The sequence below is a fragment of the Amphiura filiformis genome, chromosome 5 (assembly GCF_039555335.1).
Source record: "Amphiura filiformis chromosome 5, Afil_fr2py, whole genome shotgun sequence".
Classification (NCBI taxonomy): domain Eukaryota; kingdom Metazoa; phylum Echinodermata; class Ophiuroidea; order Amphilepidida; family Amphiuridae; genus Amphiura; species Amphiura filiformis.
The window spans coordinates 79,087,719-79,105,310 of NC_092632.1; the positions used below are offsets into that span (position 1 = coordinate 79,087,719).

A 17,592-nucleotide genomic window follows, 5' to 3' on the forward strand; every position below is an offset into this window, starting at 1 on the left:
GGACAGTGATACTGATGGGGGCCTACTCAATTACGTGCAATTTAACATTTTTTCTTCTCTTTTTCTCCCTTTTCTCTTCTCTTTTTCTCCCTTTCTCTTCTCGTTTTCACCTTTTCTCCCTTTCTCTTCTCTCCTTTTCCTTTTTCCTTTTTTTTTGGGGGGTGGGGACCAAAATGTGGGGGGACATTTGATATTGTGTCCCCCCCACTTTGAAAAGTGAGGGGGACGTGTCCCCCTGTCCCCCACCCGATTTACGCCCTTGCATAGAATGCCACTTGAGCAAGCACGAATATTATAAATAAATACTTCTGAAAAGGTGTCTCATTGCCAAACAAAAATGCCCTATACCTAATAGTGGTTTTGAAACAAATGTAGGCCTATGGCCCATAGTGTCATCGCGCCGATATCTTCATGGCAGAAAATGCCATGGTAGGTTGAATCCACAGCCACGATGGTTGTGTTCCCACCTGTTTACCGTGCATGGGCTGAAGGACATCCGACTAAGGCTAATGACATTAGCCTGTGACTGACCTCTGTACGGTCAGCGAGCATAGGCCTACATACGCCATTGTCATCTGCTTTTAGACTTCCTTTTAGATAGTCTCCTACACAGCCAGTTTGTGTCAGTCGGTCTGACACTCGTCGATCCTGTATGTTCGTGATAGATACAGTATGGCCCGAGACTACCTCCACGAGGGTCTACGCTGCGCTATATTTAAAATCTTGAATTTTGGTCACTTTTTCAGCTCAAGACGCAAGCTACTCTCTCAAAGCGCAAACTAACGACTATCATATCTGTTCAAAATATATATTCAAGTGCAAGGAACCACATCTGGTTTCTTTATACGAAATCATTTACGGGAGATATTCATGATTTTCTAACCCGGTATCCAAAGATTTATCGTCTGAATATCAATCGTGCATACTGCATAGCACATTTACGTGTATCGATCCCGTGTATTCATTTCAGTGTCTCTGGCTGTAGGCCCCCCTACTAATGTAATACCGGGCGATGTCGGTGTGTGGCCTGTATTTTATCCGTAGTCGTGTAAAAACCCTGGCTAAACCAGATACGAAGTGCCTACAGAACTTCATTAATATTCATGATCTCCTCTACGCGGTGCCGTAAAGTGATAGTTAAGGCAATGTGTGAGGGTGCTATTCAATTATTATTTTCCCAGGCCAGGTCCCAGCCAGTACTGGTGCTGCTATGAATGAAAAATCCCCTGGACAATGTTTGAATGGTAGGCCTACAAACGTTTCGGAATCGAAATAATAGAGCTCAAAAATAGGCCTATAAAAAGGTATATCATATCTCTTGACTTGAACCACAGCAAAAGACAAACATGAAATGAAATCGGTGTTCTGCAAACGTTAAGTTTAAAGCCATAATCTTTTAACATGAGTCTTTTTGTTCAATTTGATTCACTAGCCAAATTTATTGTGCTTTTAGGACAAAGTTTAAGTTTGCCAATCCCCCATAGAAAATTAGTCTCATGAAGTGAGTTTTCTTTCACCTCATTAGTTTGGCTTTATTAACTTATTTTAATATTTGACAAAGAAAAACAGTGCTGTGCTCGCATAATTTCACTTAATCATACCAAGATGAGAAGCTCATCTCAAGAGCCTACGTGACTTTGTTATTATATATTATGCAGTTCTGATAGCTCTTCTGATGCCGCGCCTTCCGAATAGGCCTATAGGAATGGAATGATGCGACGAACACAACCCAATACTAGTAGCCTACATGTAATACATCTAGATTTATATCGTTCACAGAAATTTAGAGAAGCTGCGATGCGCTTCTCTGGTGCTCTGGCTCAGTTGGTAGAGCGTCTTGCTAGTAGTCGCCGGTTCGAATCCTGCCAGATAGCCTACACTTTTTTTTGACGTTTATGTGCTCTGGAGAAAGAATACAATTTGTTCATCCTATTTATTTTCACTGCTCTTTTCACATTTAGCTTCATTATGTTAATCGGCATGCATTAGGCCTATCTCAATTTTTAGCCTGCGATGACGCGATGTTAACTTGCTTTCTTTTTACTTGAGCCATATGCGGATATGCTTTAATGGTGTTTGCTAATAACGGAATTATAGCTGCAAAATAAATGCAGTGAAAAAGTTTAAGTCAATAAACTACAACGGATGACCCCATGCATTGTGTTGCAAATAAGGTCTATTGTTACCCATTAGGGTGTATCGGCTCAGATCACAACTGAATGGCGAACTCAATTTCTCAAGTAGTAAACCATTGCAGGTGTGTTGTTGATGAATTAGAATCCACCGATGATTCATTACACTAACAGTCTTTTGGATAAATTTTTATTTGGTATAAAGACAAATTTATTGACTAGATCCGTTGTCATTATTTTTTATTGAGGATTTAATTTAATTCTTGGAAGATTATTATTTGAAAAAATATCACCATGTAGATTGCATTGGAGATTTGATCAAATCATTCCATCAACATCGTCATTGGATCTAACCACTGAAGTTTGTTTTCTTGCTGTAAATGTAAGTATATATACCTTAATGTATAATGTTGTTTTCTTCCGGGTATAATCATTTGGTGGAAAAAATTAAAAAAAATTCGTAGGTTAGGCACTTTTCCATTGATATCGTATAAGATTTATATTAAAATTATGCAGGACTACTTGATATAATAATTCTATATTGTATTTTTTTTTCTGCATCTTTTTTACAGATTGTGTACATTATGTTGAAATGAATTTGAAACTAGTGATCGTGTTGATTTTAGTCGGCTGCGTAGCTTATTCCATGCAACAAAGTAAGTTGATGTCTATTTATGATGATAATAAAATAGGGCCAAAATATACATAGGCCTAATAATACAAGCTAGTATAAGCATGGATAAGTAGGTCTCCGGGTAGGTCTATATGTTTCATGGAAATGACATGTTTAATAATATACGTTTCATTGGTAATCACGTGTTTTAACAATTAAAATTATTTAGCTAATGTACATGTATAGGGTAAAACATGTATGTTTAGGCTAGTTCCAATAGTTGGAACTCACGGCTCCGAACCGGGCTCCGAACAAGTCCTCAAACGTTCGAAATTTGTAGTTACTACAACTATGTTTAGGCCTAGGCCTACTGTCCTGTTTTCAATACTTTTCATCATTCATTAGGCCAATTTTTGCTTTAGCGATTGTAAATTGTAACCAGATTTGGTCCAATATTCGGTAATAATGAAACTTCGATATAGGGTAGGTGGCTGGTGCAGGTAATATGGGACAGCAGGTAATATGGGACACCTGTTTTCATTTTAACAAAAAGTAGCTTAGAGAAGGTAAACACTTTAAGTTGATTTGTTAATAAGTGTTTAGAGACATCAATTGTGCTTCTAGAAATGCAGTTTTGGAATCTGTGTATCAAACTCTTGGAAATCAATGCCAAAAAGAGTGAAATTGCCCAAAAAATGATGTCGTTTTTTGGCCTGATATAAAATCAATGACGTCACATTTTATGATTGTGTATCCAAAAACTCTGGTACTGAGGGGCATTTGTCATTTTTATGATCTTTAGGTGATGGGTTAAGCTTATCAGCAGGTAAAATTCCACTGACAAGTGGCACTTTCCTTTATAAATGATTATTTTCTCTGATTTTCAACTGAATGGGTGCAGGTAATATGGGACACATAGGAAATTGTGTGCATTGTCAATGCGAAAAGCAAAACTATTTAGAAAATTGAATTTTCTTGTAGAAATTTGCATTTAACATTCAAAATCATGTAACAAAAATGTTTTTAGAACAAAAGAGTGATTTTCTGAACTTTTGATTTTCACCATAGAGATAACACAGTGTCCCATATTACCTGCACATGCAGGTAATATGGGACACTTGACGATGACGTCATTTTGACGTCATAGCGTCCAAACAAACATAAAAACAAGGTAACATTGCCTGTTTTATTAATCTTAAAGGACAAGTTGTTCATCAGTAACAATCTCTTGTGGGCATATCTTCTTTAGTTTTTATGCAAATAAGCTAAACGTCCTTAATGGTCCCATAGGACCAAGCAAAAAGTGAGGAGAAAAAACAAACAAACAAACAATAAAAAACATAAGAAATGGACATATAAGGTTCATAACTTTGCAACCATATGTATTCAATAGCCGCGAGGATTATAGGTACTGAGCAAGTTAGTAATGGCAGCAACTCAATATTCAAAATTACCGACTTTAGCCTGAGTGTATCAGATTGGGTCACGTTTAATATTGAGTGTTTTGCATAGATTTAGAACAAATTGCTCGCTTCTTTGCCTTTCCTTTCAACATTTTCCTTTCCTTTTCCAATGTTTTTATTTTATTTTCTATCTTTGCTTTTTTTTCAATTTTTTTCTTTTCTCTCGTCTTTTCCTGTTTCCTATCCTCCTGAATACTTAGGGGCTGTGCAATAATTATGACCTCTGGGGGAGAGGGCAAGACATTTTTGGCCAACCGAGAGGGGGGGGGCAAGCGATCTTTGGCACACATTCATAGGGCGCCGTTTAAATCAAACGCTCTAAAAAGGCTCAGGAAAACAGTACGAAAAGGCTTTAATATGCAAACTTTCCTGCTCGCTGTGCTCGCAACATATATCTAAACTATTTAAGGTTTGAAAATTAGGATCCCAACAATTTGGCATGTGCAAAAGGAGGAGGGGGGGTCATAATTATTGCACAGCCCCTTATATTTACCCTGTAACAGCAGGCTTTGCTTTCCGAGTCTTCTTTTTTCTGGGATGCCTATAATGCTGCCATATGAAATTGGAGCTTGGGACAATGCATGTAAGAGATGTACATGTAGGCCTACAAATTAATATAGGCCTACTCATCACAATGTACAATGTTGGTGTGGTTTTTTTTTTGGGGGGGAGTGTGACATAATTATTATAGGTGTAAAAAGTTCGACAATTCTACTAATAAAAGGGGTTTTATTTATTTCAATCACTCCCTTTACTTTAATTTTATATTTATATACTTTACTTTATTACTTTACTTTTTATACTTTGCTACTTTACGTTATACTTAACGTTATAGGCCTACTTACTTTTATACTTTACTTTACTTTACTTTACTTTACTTTACTTTACTTTTACTTTACTTTAATACTGTGCTTTTACTTTACTTTTACTTTACTTTACTTTACTTTACTTTACTTTTACTTTTTACTTCTACTTTACTTTACTTTACTTTACTTTAATACGGTGCTTTACTTTACTTTACTTTACTTTAATACTGTGCTTTACTTTACTTTACTTTACTTTACTTTAATACTGTGCTTTACTTTACTTTACTTTTCTTTACTTAATACTTTACTTTACTTTACTTTACTTTACTTTACTTTAATACTGTGCTTTACTTTTACTTTACTTTACTTTACTTTACTTTACTTTACTTTACTTTACTTTACTTTACTTTACTTTAATACTGTGCTTTTACTTTTTACTTTACTTTACTTTTACTTTACTTTACTTTACTTTACTTTACTTTACTTTTACTTTACTTTACTTTTTACTTTAATACTGTACTTTACTTTACTTTACTTTACTTTACTTTACTTTACTTTACTTTACTTTACTTTACTTTACTTTACTTTACTTTACTTTACTTTAATGCAAAGAAACTAAAATAAAAAACACAGAAAACAAACAATAAAAAACAAAACAAAAAAACCCAAACAAACAAAAAACAAAAAACAAAAAAAAACACCAAAAAACTGAGAACGACAAAGTCTGAAAAAAAAGTCACGCCCCTACAATCGGAAACAAGCTGCGTTTAGATAAATTAATAGGATGTGAGCTGTGTTTAGCAAGTCAACAATTCTGGGCGCACACCTCTAAATCACTCCGCGCACGATGTAATGTGGATGAGTTCCGGTAAAAACGAAATCTTTTTTGAGGTATTTTGGGCCTTTCTGTGGACTTGTAAGGAAAAAGAGAAGCATGTTATAACTTAAATAAAAGTTTGAGACCTATAAACGAACTTGGATCCCATAAAAGTTGCATAATCCAATTTTTGAAAAAAGTAGGCCCTCGGATTGAGAAAATGACCAGAAACGGGGTTTCAGGGTAAAAACTGGTCGAAAATGGTCATGGTGCTGTTTAAACGCCCATATCATGAAATCTAATCGGAAGACTACCCGTACATTGAAACATATATTAAATTTTCATCGATTTGCAATCGATTGGTGGTATATTTATGTTCAATTTGTTGCCGAAAAGGTCTAAAATCGGGCAAAGAAGAGACGTGTTTTCACGTGTATTTCAATGGGACGCGCTATTGGTGGTGTGCGCCCTTATAAGGCATGATAGGCTTAATTGGCCCGAAGTAGGCTTTTTACAGGAATCACGTCAAAAACAGGACGGATATGTGTAAAATTCCGATTTTGCGATCTGAATTAAAACTTTACAAGCCACCTAAAGATTTTAAAGTGTTTTATAGTGAAAATGTAATTTAAATTTCTTAATTAATATTGTTAAAGTTCATTAAAGTGATGAAAAGTCAGCAAATTCGGCGTTCTGAGAGTTTTCATTAATTTAATATCGTGATTAAATTTTAGCACGTGTCCTTAAAACGACTCAAATTTCAGTTTTTTTCGGGGGGCAAAATGATGCTTAATATAAAAATATGAATGTGTAGACAATGTTTAAACTTACTTTTATTACGTTTAAAGAAATAAAAATGCAAATATACCATTCAAAAGACGCTGATGCGAGTAACATTTTGAACAAAATGACCAAGACTGCTAGAATGGTCAAAATCATAAAAACTGTATATTTTCTGCATTGGACACATAACTTCAAACGTATTTTTTTCCAAATCTATTTATCCTAGAGCAATAAAATTTGACAATTTAATCCAAAATGTAATAAAGTTTGCAAATCTATAATGAAAAGAAACAACTTTACAAATGTGCATTATAAGGGCGCACACCTCTAAATCACTCCGCGCACGATGTAATGTGGATGAGTTCCAGTAAAAACGAAATTTTTTTGAGCTATTTTGGGCCTTTCTGTGGACTTGTAAGGAAAAAGAGAAGCATGTTATAACTTAAATAAAAGTTTGAGACCTATAAACGAACTTGGATCCCATAAAAGTTGCATAATCCAATTTAAAAAAAAGTAGGCCCTCGGATTGAGAAAATGACCAGAAACGGGGTTTCAGGGTAAAAACGGGTCGAAAATGGTCATGGTGCTGTTTAAACGCCCATATCATGAAATCTAATCGGAAGACTACCCGTACATTGAAACATATATTAAATTTTCATCGATTTGCAATCGATTGGTGGTATATTTATGTTCAATTTGTTGCCGAAAAGGTCTAAAATCGGGCAAAGAAGAGACGTGTTTTCACGTGTATTTCAATGGGACGCGCTATTGGTGGTGTGCGCCCTTATAAGGCATGATAGGCTTAATTGGCCCGAAGTAGGCTTTTTACAGGAATCACGTCAAAAACAGGACGGATATGTGTAAAATTCCGATTTTGCGATCTGAATTAAAACTTTACAAGCCACCTAAAGATTTTAAAGTGTTTTATAGTGAAAATGTAATTTAAATTTCTTAATTAATATTGTTAAAGTTCATTAAAGTGATGAAAAAGTCAGCAAATTCGGCGTTCTGAGAGTTTTCATTAATTTAATATCGTGATTAAATTTTAGCACGTGTCCTTAAAACGACTCAAATTTCAGTTTTTTTCGGGGGGGGGGGGCAAAATGATGCTTAATATAAAAATATGAATGTGTAGACAATGTTTAAACTTACTTTTATTACGTTTAAAGAAATAAAAATGCAAATATACCATTCAAAAGACGCTGATGCGAGTAACATTTTTGAAGAAAATGGCCAAGGCCGCTAGAATGGTCAAAATCATAAAAACTGTATATTTTCTGCATTGGACACATAACTTCAAACGTATTTTTTTCCAAATCTATTTATCCTAGAGCAATAAAATTTGACAATTTAATCCAAAATGTAATAAAGTTTGCAAATCTATAATGAAAAGAAACAACTTTACAAATGTGCATTATAAGGGCGCACACCTCTAAATCACTCCGCGCACGATGTAATGTGGATGAGTTCCGGTAAAAACGAAATCTTTTTTGAGGTATTTTGGGCCTTTCTGTGGACTTGTAAGGAAAAAGAGAAGCATGTTATAACTTAAATAAAAGTTTGAGACCTATAAACGAACTTGGATCCCATAAAAGTTGCATAATCCAATTTTTGAAAAAAGTAGGCCCTCGGATTGAGAAAATGACCAGAAACGGGGTTTCAGGGTAAAAACGGGTCGAAAATGGTCATGGTGCTGTTTAAACGCCCATATCATGAAATCTAATCGGAAGACTACCCGTACATTGAAACATATATTAAATTTTCATCGATTTGCAATCGATTGGTGGTATATTTATGTTCAATTTGTTGCCGAAAAGGTCTAAAATCGGGCAAAGAAGAGACGTGTTTTCACGTGTATTTCAATGGGACGCGCTATTGGTGGTGTGCGCCCTTATAAGGCATGATAGGCTTAATTGGCCCGAAGTAGGCTTTTTACAGGAATCACGTCAAAAACAGGACGGATATGTGTAAAATTCCGATTTTGCGATCTGAATTAAAACTTTACAAGCCACTTAAAGATTTTAAAGTGTTTTATAGTGAAAATGTAATTTAAATTTCTTAATTAATATTGTTAAAGTTCATTAAAGTGATGAAAAAGTCAGCAAATTCGGCGTTCTGAGAGTTTTCATTAATTTCATATCGTGATTAAATTTTAGCACGTGTCCTTAAAACGACTCAAATTTCAGTTTTTTGGGGGGGGGGGGGGGCAAAATGATGCTTAATATAAAAATATGAATGTGTAGACAATGTTTAAACTTACTTTTATTACGTTTAAAGAAATAAAAATGCAAATATACCATTCAAAAGACGCTGATGCGAGTAACATTTTTGAAGAAAATGACCAAGACTGCTAGAATGGTCAAAATCATAAAAACTGTATATTTTCTGCATTGGACACATAACTTCAAACGTATTTTTTTTTTTTTTTTTTATCCTAGAGCAATAAAATTTGACAATTTAATCCAAAATGTAATAAAGTTTGCAAATCTATAATGAAAAGAAACAACTTTACAAATGTGCATTATAAGGGCGCACACCTCTAAATCACTCCGCGCACGATGTAATGTGGATGAGTTCCGGTAAAAACGAAATCTTTTTTGAGGTCTTTTGGGCCTTTCTGTGGACTTGTAAGGAAAAAGAGAAGCATGTTATAACTTAAATAAAAGTTTGAGACCTATAAACGAACTTGGATCCCATAAAAGTTGCATAATCCAATTTTTGAAAAAAGTAGGCCCTCGGATTGAGAAAATGACCAGAAACGGGGTTTCAGGGTAAAAACGGGTCGAAAATGGTCATGGTGCTGTTTAAACGCCCATATCATGAAATCTAATCGGAAGACTACCCGTACATTGAAACATATATTAAATTTTCATCGATTTGCAATCGATTGGTGGTATATTTATGTTCAATTTGTTGCCGAAAAGGTCTAAAATCGGGCAAAGAAGAGACGTGTTTTCACGTGTATTTCAATGGGACGCGCTATTGGTGGTGTGCGCCCTTCTTTGAATCTGGTGAATCTCATGAGCTGCATGCAGCTGGGAAATGAAGGTTTCATCTAAGTTTTTATAGGTAGAAATGTAAAATGGACTGGCTCATGTTGTTGACGGATGTGTGAATCACAGTCATGACAGTCACATGCTCAGTCATTGAAGCTCATTGAGTCGTACTTGAGTTTGATCTGAGTAACTTCAGTAAGCTTATAATTTTGTAAACATGACATGACACATGGACATGACATGTGCATGTGCCATTCATGCATTGTATTACTGTGGGTGTACTACTTGAATAATTAGTGTTACAGTTGATGTAAGGGGCTGTGCAATAATTATGAGCCCCCTGGGGGGGGGGGAGAAATTTCCAAATGGCTCACTAAAAATGCTTGCCCCCTTTCTCGGCTTGCCAAAAATGCTTGCCCCCCCTTTCTTGGCCTGCCAAAAAATCTTTGCCCCCCTTTGCACATGCCAAATTTTTTTGATCCATGCAAACCTTATAAATATGCATAGTTTATTGAGTGTTTCCGTACTGTTTTCATATGCCATTTTAGAGTGTTTTATTTAAAAGGCGCTCCATGAATGAGTGCCAAAAATCGCGTTCTTTTTTTATTCCTTTCTTTCCTTTCCAGTCGCCAATAAGCACTTTGGGCATTAGGGTTAGAAAATAATGGAAATTGGAATATGATTTGCAAATTTGTGGTTTAGGCATGTACATGTATGTATATAGGAAACACACTTTTTTATATTGTGTAAAGTTTTAAATGTAGAAAAGGCCTTCACAGTTATTTGACCGGACAGGGCTAAAAACAATAGTATAAATTAAGGGAAGTCACCTGCATGTGAACTTACCACCAGGTGATTTTTTGCACCAAAACACAGACCAAAACCTCCCACATCTTGTATAATTCTGGATGCAGCATATGATTTCTCATAATTGTTGTGTTGTTTACTGAAATTGTTTTGACCTTTGGACTTTATTTCTTGTTTTAATTTGCTTATATATATTTATTTATTGTTGTTGACAAAATCTGTAGGTATTGACAAAATGGCAGGTTATTGCACTTTGAAAGCTTTCAACTCTACAAAGTACTTAAGGATAGGCCTACGATCCACGATTTAGCGACAAGTGACTCATTTCGGAATGCGATGATGAATTTCGAAGAAAAAAAAAGTTCCCACAGGCCTCGAGGGGACTCGAACCAACGATTACACGCGTCGTTGATTATCAGTCCCGGTCTTTACCGCTCTGCCACGGAGGCAGATGAACAGAAGAGTGTAATAATAAAAGATAAATCTCATAATGCTATCTTTAGCCTTTTGTTTACATTAAAATGACGCATTTTGTAAAGATAGATTGGTCGTTTTATGTATAAATAGTACCTAATATTTGGAAAAGGGCTCAAACAAATAATAAAGACACTGATACGATGATGAAATTGCATAAGTCGGGGAATATTCTGCGTCGCAATGTTTTGTTTTGATTTTAGAAATTTGACCTTAAAATTTACGACGTTAAGACATTCGATTCAAATCAACAAAAGATATTTCAGCAGTATATGGCAAAATTCTTTCTCTAGAGTGTTTTAGACATGTATGTGAAATAGCTTCAACAATGATTCGCTGCATAATGGTAAAAACAGCCTTGACCTGAAAAAGGGCGAGAGGTGCCATATTTACGGATTCGGGCTAAATTCAAAATTTGTATAAAACGCTTGGTTTTTGATCGATTACAAAAATTCATTTTTGTCATTAAAAGAAATTGTATCTGGCGTGAATTACACTACAATTTTTATTCCTAGGGCTCTTTGATTATAATGATAGAGTGAATCCCCTGGCCCTCTATAATTACGCACAAAAGACCGACCCCCCTTAAGGTGAACTTTGAAAATAAACACGCATAAGAATAACAGGAGCGATTGCCGAATAGGGTGCAACTCTACTAGTCTTATTACAAGACTGCCCTACCCTAAACCCTAAACCCTAACCCTAAACTCCGTAAACGAGGACTGGACTCAAGTTGCACCCTATTCGGTAATTGTACCGAATAACATAATGTCGTAAATGAAAATGTAATTAAGTTTTGGGCCTCGCCCTTCATCAGGTGACAGTATAGTGTTGTGAGGTACACAATGGAAACATTAAAACATTAAAATGTGAACGCATGGGTAAAAGCATTAGTGACACGCAAGCAAGTGAGCAAAGCATAAAAAGCAAGCACATTAATGAAGGAAAACGCAGCACACAAAACGGAAAATCTAAAAAATTAATACAAAATATACGGCCCACAACTTATAAGTTCCCCCCTAATACTTTCTAGAACAAGTCAAAAGTAAGTTCAGGTGTACGATACATCCTTGTTTTTGTATACAATTGTATAATAATGTGTTTGCTCTCGTTGAGGCTTTCCCACACAACACAAGCCAAACCGATACAAATTTCAGTATAAAATGTTACACATTGTCCTGGATCATAGAAACTCAAGACTTCATAAAACATGATTAGATTTTTTTTATTGTCAAATCCAAAAATACTCACTAGTTTTAGACTTTCGCCATCTTGGCTGATGGCTTCTTCAGAGTGACATCAGCCAAGATGGCGAAAGTCTAAAACTAGTGAGTATTTTTGGATTTGACATTTGACAATCATAAAATCTAAACAAGTTTAATTTCTACAATCCTACAAATACATCTATTTCATGAGTTCATAAAACATGCATCAAACAAATAAATATACAAGCAAATAAGATATTCTGTTTGGCCTTTTTGCAATAAAGTCACCATATTGAAGTATGGTATTAAAATTTTTAAAGTATTTTGATGACTTGGACCAGTATACGGTCCCTGCTGTGACAGATATTTTTGATTTGGTTTTCTCAAGAGTAGTAATTGGCAAATTAGAGATTTTTGCATAAATCGGCTCTTCATCATGAGAGACTACAAATGTACATGTACATGCCCAACCCTCAAGTACCTCCAAATCAAAAGGATAATTGTAAATTGTAAGTAAAAATGAATTTATATGAAATTTGTTATTTTTTAAGGTGACAACATGCAAACTGTATCAAAAAGTTTGGTACCCATCAGTTTTGATTGATGGATGAGTGTGACACATCAAAATTCAACACAAGATCCAAATAATTTGTAGATTTAAAATTATATAACAAGTCATAAACTACATATACTGGTCATTTGAAGAGTATTCTAATGTTGCATTTGGTCCAGGCTGGATTTTCAATTTAAACAACAAAATTTATGGGTACCGGTACCAATCATTTTGTTACAGCCTTTCAATGTATTGTATGTACAGAAATTAGTAAAACAGTTTTTAACCAAAGTCAAAGTGAACAAAAAGTAAACATGGTAAACCACACAATTTGCATTGAATGGGAAGTTGAAGCTGTCTGTTATTTAAACCAATGTCAGGCTCCTAACAAACAGTAAATTAATCAATAACAAACCATACAAAATGGTTCATGAACCGGAACAATTTTAAGTAACAATTGACATAGATCTGTATTGAAGCTGTATAGAATTAGTTGAGTAAGAGTTGTCATTGAGTGGTCAAAAAGGTTTACCAATTTGACAGGAGTAATTGATGAATACTCAGATAGGCTTTTGTAATAATAAAGATGCTAAGGATTTATTCTGATAAGTGCAATAATGGGGACGGGGAGGGTAACAGAAGATTGGGTGATTTGCTGAACCAGAGATTTTGGCAGTTTTGATTGCACACAATGTGTCAATAAAGTATGCAATTGGCAAATTTCAGCAATCTGAAAAGACACACCTGACATTAAGATGAAGGCTGGTAAATGTTCATTTAGAAACTGTGATTGGCGCACAAATAGCAGCAGAAGATGATAGGTATTCGCTGTAGAAGTGATGTAAATTTGTAATAATCGGATTAACTACCATACATGTAGCAATAGATGAATACAATTTTATATATCACCCAGTGCTACAATGTTCACTTGGTACAAATGTACATGTAGGCATTGAACCACAGATGTCAAAGAACAGGGATAAAGACCTGGATCTTAATTCTATAGAATGATTAGTATCTTTGAAAAGGGCAGTATTGTATTCAATCAGTGATTGCAGACATACACAGGTGATATATTCAAAAATTGTATTCATCTATTGCTATGGTAAAGTCCTATTACCGTACTGACGCGAGTATAGTCCCACCCCGTTTTTGGGTGAACATTTTTCAAAATGGGGTGGGGGGGTGGGACCATACTCGAATTAAAAAAATATATATATTGTAGGCCTATGTGTTTTGAATAAATTTGTACTCATGTCATACTCTAATAATGATGCATACAAATTCAATGCATTTTGAAATCATTTATAGAGTATGACATGAGTACAAATTTATTCAAAACACATAGGCCTACAATATTATTTTTATTTTTAATTTTTTTAATCAACCATGAATGATCCTAGCATTTAGGTCTAGGTCCAGGGACACTCCAAACCCGAAAAAATAAATAACTTTAAATTTCTGAAATGTTTCGAAAATTTGGGGGTGGGACTTTACTCGAAGGTGGGACTATACTTGCGTCAGTACGGTACATAATCACTGCTACGGCAAATAGCCATTAACACTTTCAGAACATATTAATTAAACATGAGAGCTCTGTTATGAACAATGCTTATTGATCATTCAGTCAAACAGTTTTAAAGCAAAATATTTTTTACAGATATTTTGTATATCATTTTTTTATTGTATTTCTAAAAATAATGATGATAAGTATATGAAAGTGGGTATTTCCAGAAAGAACATAATGTAAGGAATCCAACTAGCATAACAGATTCCTGCCAATATAATAAAAGATTTTGGGAAAATCTCAAAACTGCCTTGAGGAAGGCATACAAACTATAGCAATCAGTGCTTCCAATGACCTATAAAATGACCTTTTTGGGAAAATGTTTGTTTACCCAGGTTGGTCCGTGAGGAACACATGCTAATCCATGGAAAACCATGGACCGTTCCAAAAGAAAGCTCATACAAATGCACAAGCCTGGATAGCCAGTGTAGGCTAATATATGCATGCTGGCCTAGATAGCTTTGATAAACAAAGCAAGAATGTTAAAGCCTATGAATCCATGAAGCATTTTAGAGAAACATTTGTAACTTTAAAACAACATAAATCAAGCTTAAAGGGGCATTTCGTGATTCACAGCAAATCCCCCCACTTTTCTCTAAAAAAGTTGAGATTTTTATACCATAAAAAAAAATAGAAACCTCTGGCTACACAATATCTATGTACAAAAAATTTATTGAAGATTAATTTATTCGGAATCAACTGAAATTTTAGGAATAGGCATTTTTCGTTGATATCTGAATATGATATCTGAATATGATATCTGAATATGATATCTACTAAAACATGTCATAAAAAGAAGATGCAAGGATCACAAAATTAATTTAATATTTAAAAATCATTCAGATTATAGATTATATATTTGAGCAATTTTGCTGTTCACAGGTGGATGTGACGGTGGTCCTTGTAAGAATGGTGCTACTTGCTTCAGTGGAGGAGAAGGACGTTTCTATTGCGCATGTGCAGATGGATTTGAAGGACAAACCTGTGAAAACTACAGTAAGAAAACTACCTTATACCTAGGGTAATGTTGGTTGCTTATTCAAGTTTGACTAAATTTGCAGTCACAAAGTTAGCAACTTTTGACTTTGACCAGGGGGCACTTGTATTCCAAGTTGTATTTCACCCGCGTACAAAAAAAGCAAGTAAAAGCGTCTTTTTTTCACAGCTGGGAGTGATACGCAAGTATCTCTTTAGGGTATCAAAAACAGCCAAAATGGGGAAAAGGTACCTTAATCGCACAGATGTTACTCAAAAAGGGTAGCTAAATTCGGCACTAAAATGCCGACAAATATCAGTTGAAAAGAAGATTACATTCTGTACTCAAAACATGCGCTTTTTCATTGGTTTTTCTTCGGGCCTTGTGACTGGTCGCTACCGGTTTAGGTGTTCATGACGACTCATAGTAAAATACTTGCTCAGGGCTTAGGAAAACAACCGCACAGTACTTGCTTTGGGTCTATTTTACACCAATGAACTTTTTGAAAGTGAATGTAGACGGGTGATATACAACTTGAAATACCAATTGCTCAGTCCTCCTCCAGACTTCTGACAATGTACAATGACCTGGTGATATGACTATCATAAATAAGGGAATATCTATAAAATGGGGAGAAATTTACACTTTTACAAATTTACAGCAGGTCTCTATATTTGTTCCAAGAGTTGTATTTTAACAAGTTCAATGCCAATATATTGGTTGAGCACGTTACGCGCGTGACGCGTTAAGGGGCAAAAACAGTGATTTTCATGAAAAGGGGTAGTTTTAAAATCGTTTGTAACGCATTTAGGGTACCATTTTAATCCGCTTTTCAAATCTGCTGAAATGTTTGATGACGTAAAATCGATAATATGTTACGTATAATATCTGGTAGAAATATATTATTGATTTTACATCATCAAACATTCGCTAGAACTTAAACATTACTGGAAATAGAATGGCAATAAATTAAATAACGTAGATATGTTACATACAATATTGTACGTCTAATAAAAGTCTGTATACACCAATCCGAGAAGCGTTTACTGTATTTGGCCCTCTATTGACGGAACCACAATTGTACCAGTGCGGGAGATTTAATTTGTTCAATCAATTCATGATCGTGTATTGAAAATCACTGATATGTACAATTCTGTATAGCACAGTAAGAAGTAAATGATGGAACCCCGACCTTGGGACACCGCAGTTTTACGTCGGGGACACCGCAGGAATGGCCTAGTCGGATTGGTGTATACTGCTTAATCTAGTCAGAAGTTTGAAATAAGTGACCTGGAACAAATTAATCAGTTCAAATAATTCAAGTTTACCTATAGTCTATAGTTCTGATGATTTTAGACTTGTGGAGTAGTTAATTAGAACAATTAATTAATAAATAAAATAAATAAATAATTGGATTTATTGATAGCCTTAGGCTCTAATCCAACCTCAGATTGATGATCTGTTTAGTGCACTGCCAGACCCACACTTTACAGAATAGTTGAAAAGAGAGAGATTGAATAAGTACGCATCTGAGAAACCAAGATTCTGCTGTTACATTTTGTACACCTGATGTTCAAGGCCCGGTGGGGTCACTCTCCTGCACAGGGTGACGCACATGAGCGTTACCAAAAGTTTGAAATACCCCCTTTCGCAGTTAATTGGCTCAAAATAAGCTAAGGTGTCATAAAAGTGTAACACACAATTATTTTTCCAGCTCTTTTCTTTTGGTCTCCAACCAGGTTTAAATTATAGTATGCACATATATCGTTCATAATACACTAAAAGAAAGATAAGTTATAGACCATTTACTTCACAAATTTAATTTTCTAGCCCTTGCGTGACGTTATATTTGACAGACACAATTTTGATGATTTTCTGCAATCAAATAAAAATTTATAAAGTATTACATAAGGTATTTTGTGGTTATTTAGGTGTAGGACCTACAGCAACTGATTGTGGAAAAAAATGTGTCCAAATATTACAATAAGGAGGATAAATTGTTATAAATAAAATATGTGTGTCTGTCAAGCCATAACATACATAAGATGTCTGTCAAATGTAACATACAGAATAATAATTTGGCAAAAACAGTAGTTCAAGATGGGAAATTGAATAAAGATCACATGCAGTTTATAAATCACATGTTTTAAAACACTTTTATAAACTCTAAACTATCATCATAATGTGAACATCAAGTGATTTTTAACTTTTTTAAACGTATTGCGTATGTTACTTTTGACAGACACATACAAATCTTAGCGTATGATACTTAAGTACAAATGTTTGACAGACAACACTTAACAATGGATTGTGTCATCAAAAAAGCTTCTCCTCACAAAGTGATAGTGCCACAAAGCTAGGTGGAGCTAAATGCTATGTCATGTAGCATAATTAGCTGTA

General features: G+C 34.8%; 1 protein-coding gene across 2 annotated transcripts in view; it reads left to right on the top strand.

Annotated features, from left to right (window-relative positions):
- The first annotated feature begins 2,188 nt into the window (after positions 1 to 2,188).
- Positions 2,189 to 17,592, top strand: part of LOC140153790 (protein glp-1-like) — a 43,882-nt gene continuing 28,478 nt past the window's right edge. Inside the window, exons 1-3 of one of the 2 annotated variants that reach the window (XM_072176645.1) lie at positions 2,189 to 2,514; positions 2,705 to 2,788; positions 15,099 to 15,212. In XM_072176645.1, coding sequence (XP_072032746.1) covers positions 2,725 to 2,788; positions 15,099 to 15,212 — 178 coding nt within the window. In that variant the 5' untranslated portion in view covers positions 2,189 to 2,514; positions 2,705 to 2,724. Of the gene's footprint in view, positions 2,515 to 2,704; positions 2,789 to 9,664; positions 9,684 to 15,098; positions 15,213 to 17,592 lie in introns of those variants that run through there. The other variant, XM_072176647.1, reaches the window with a different exon arrangement.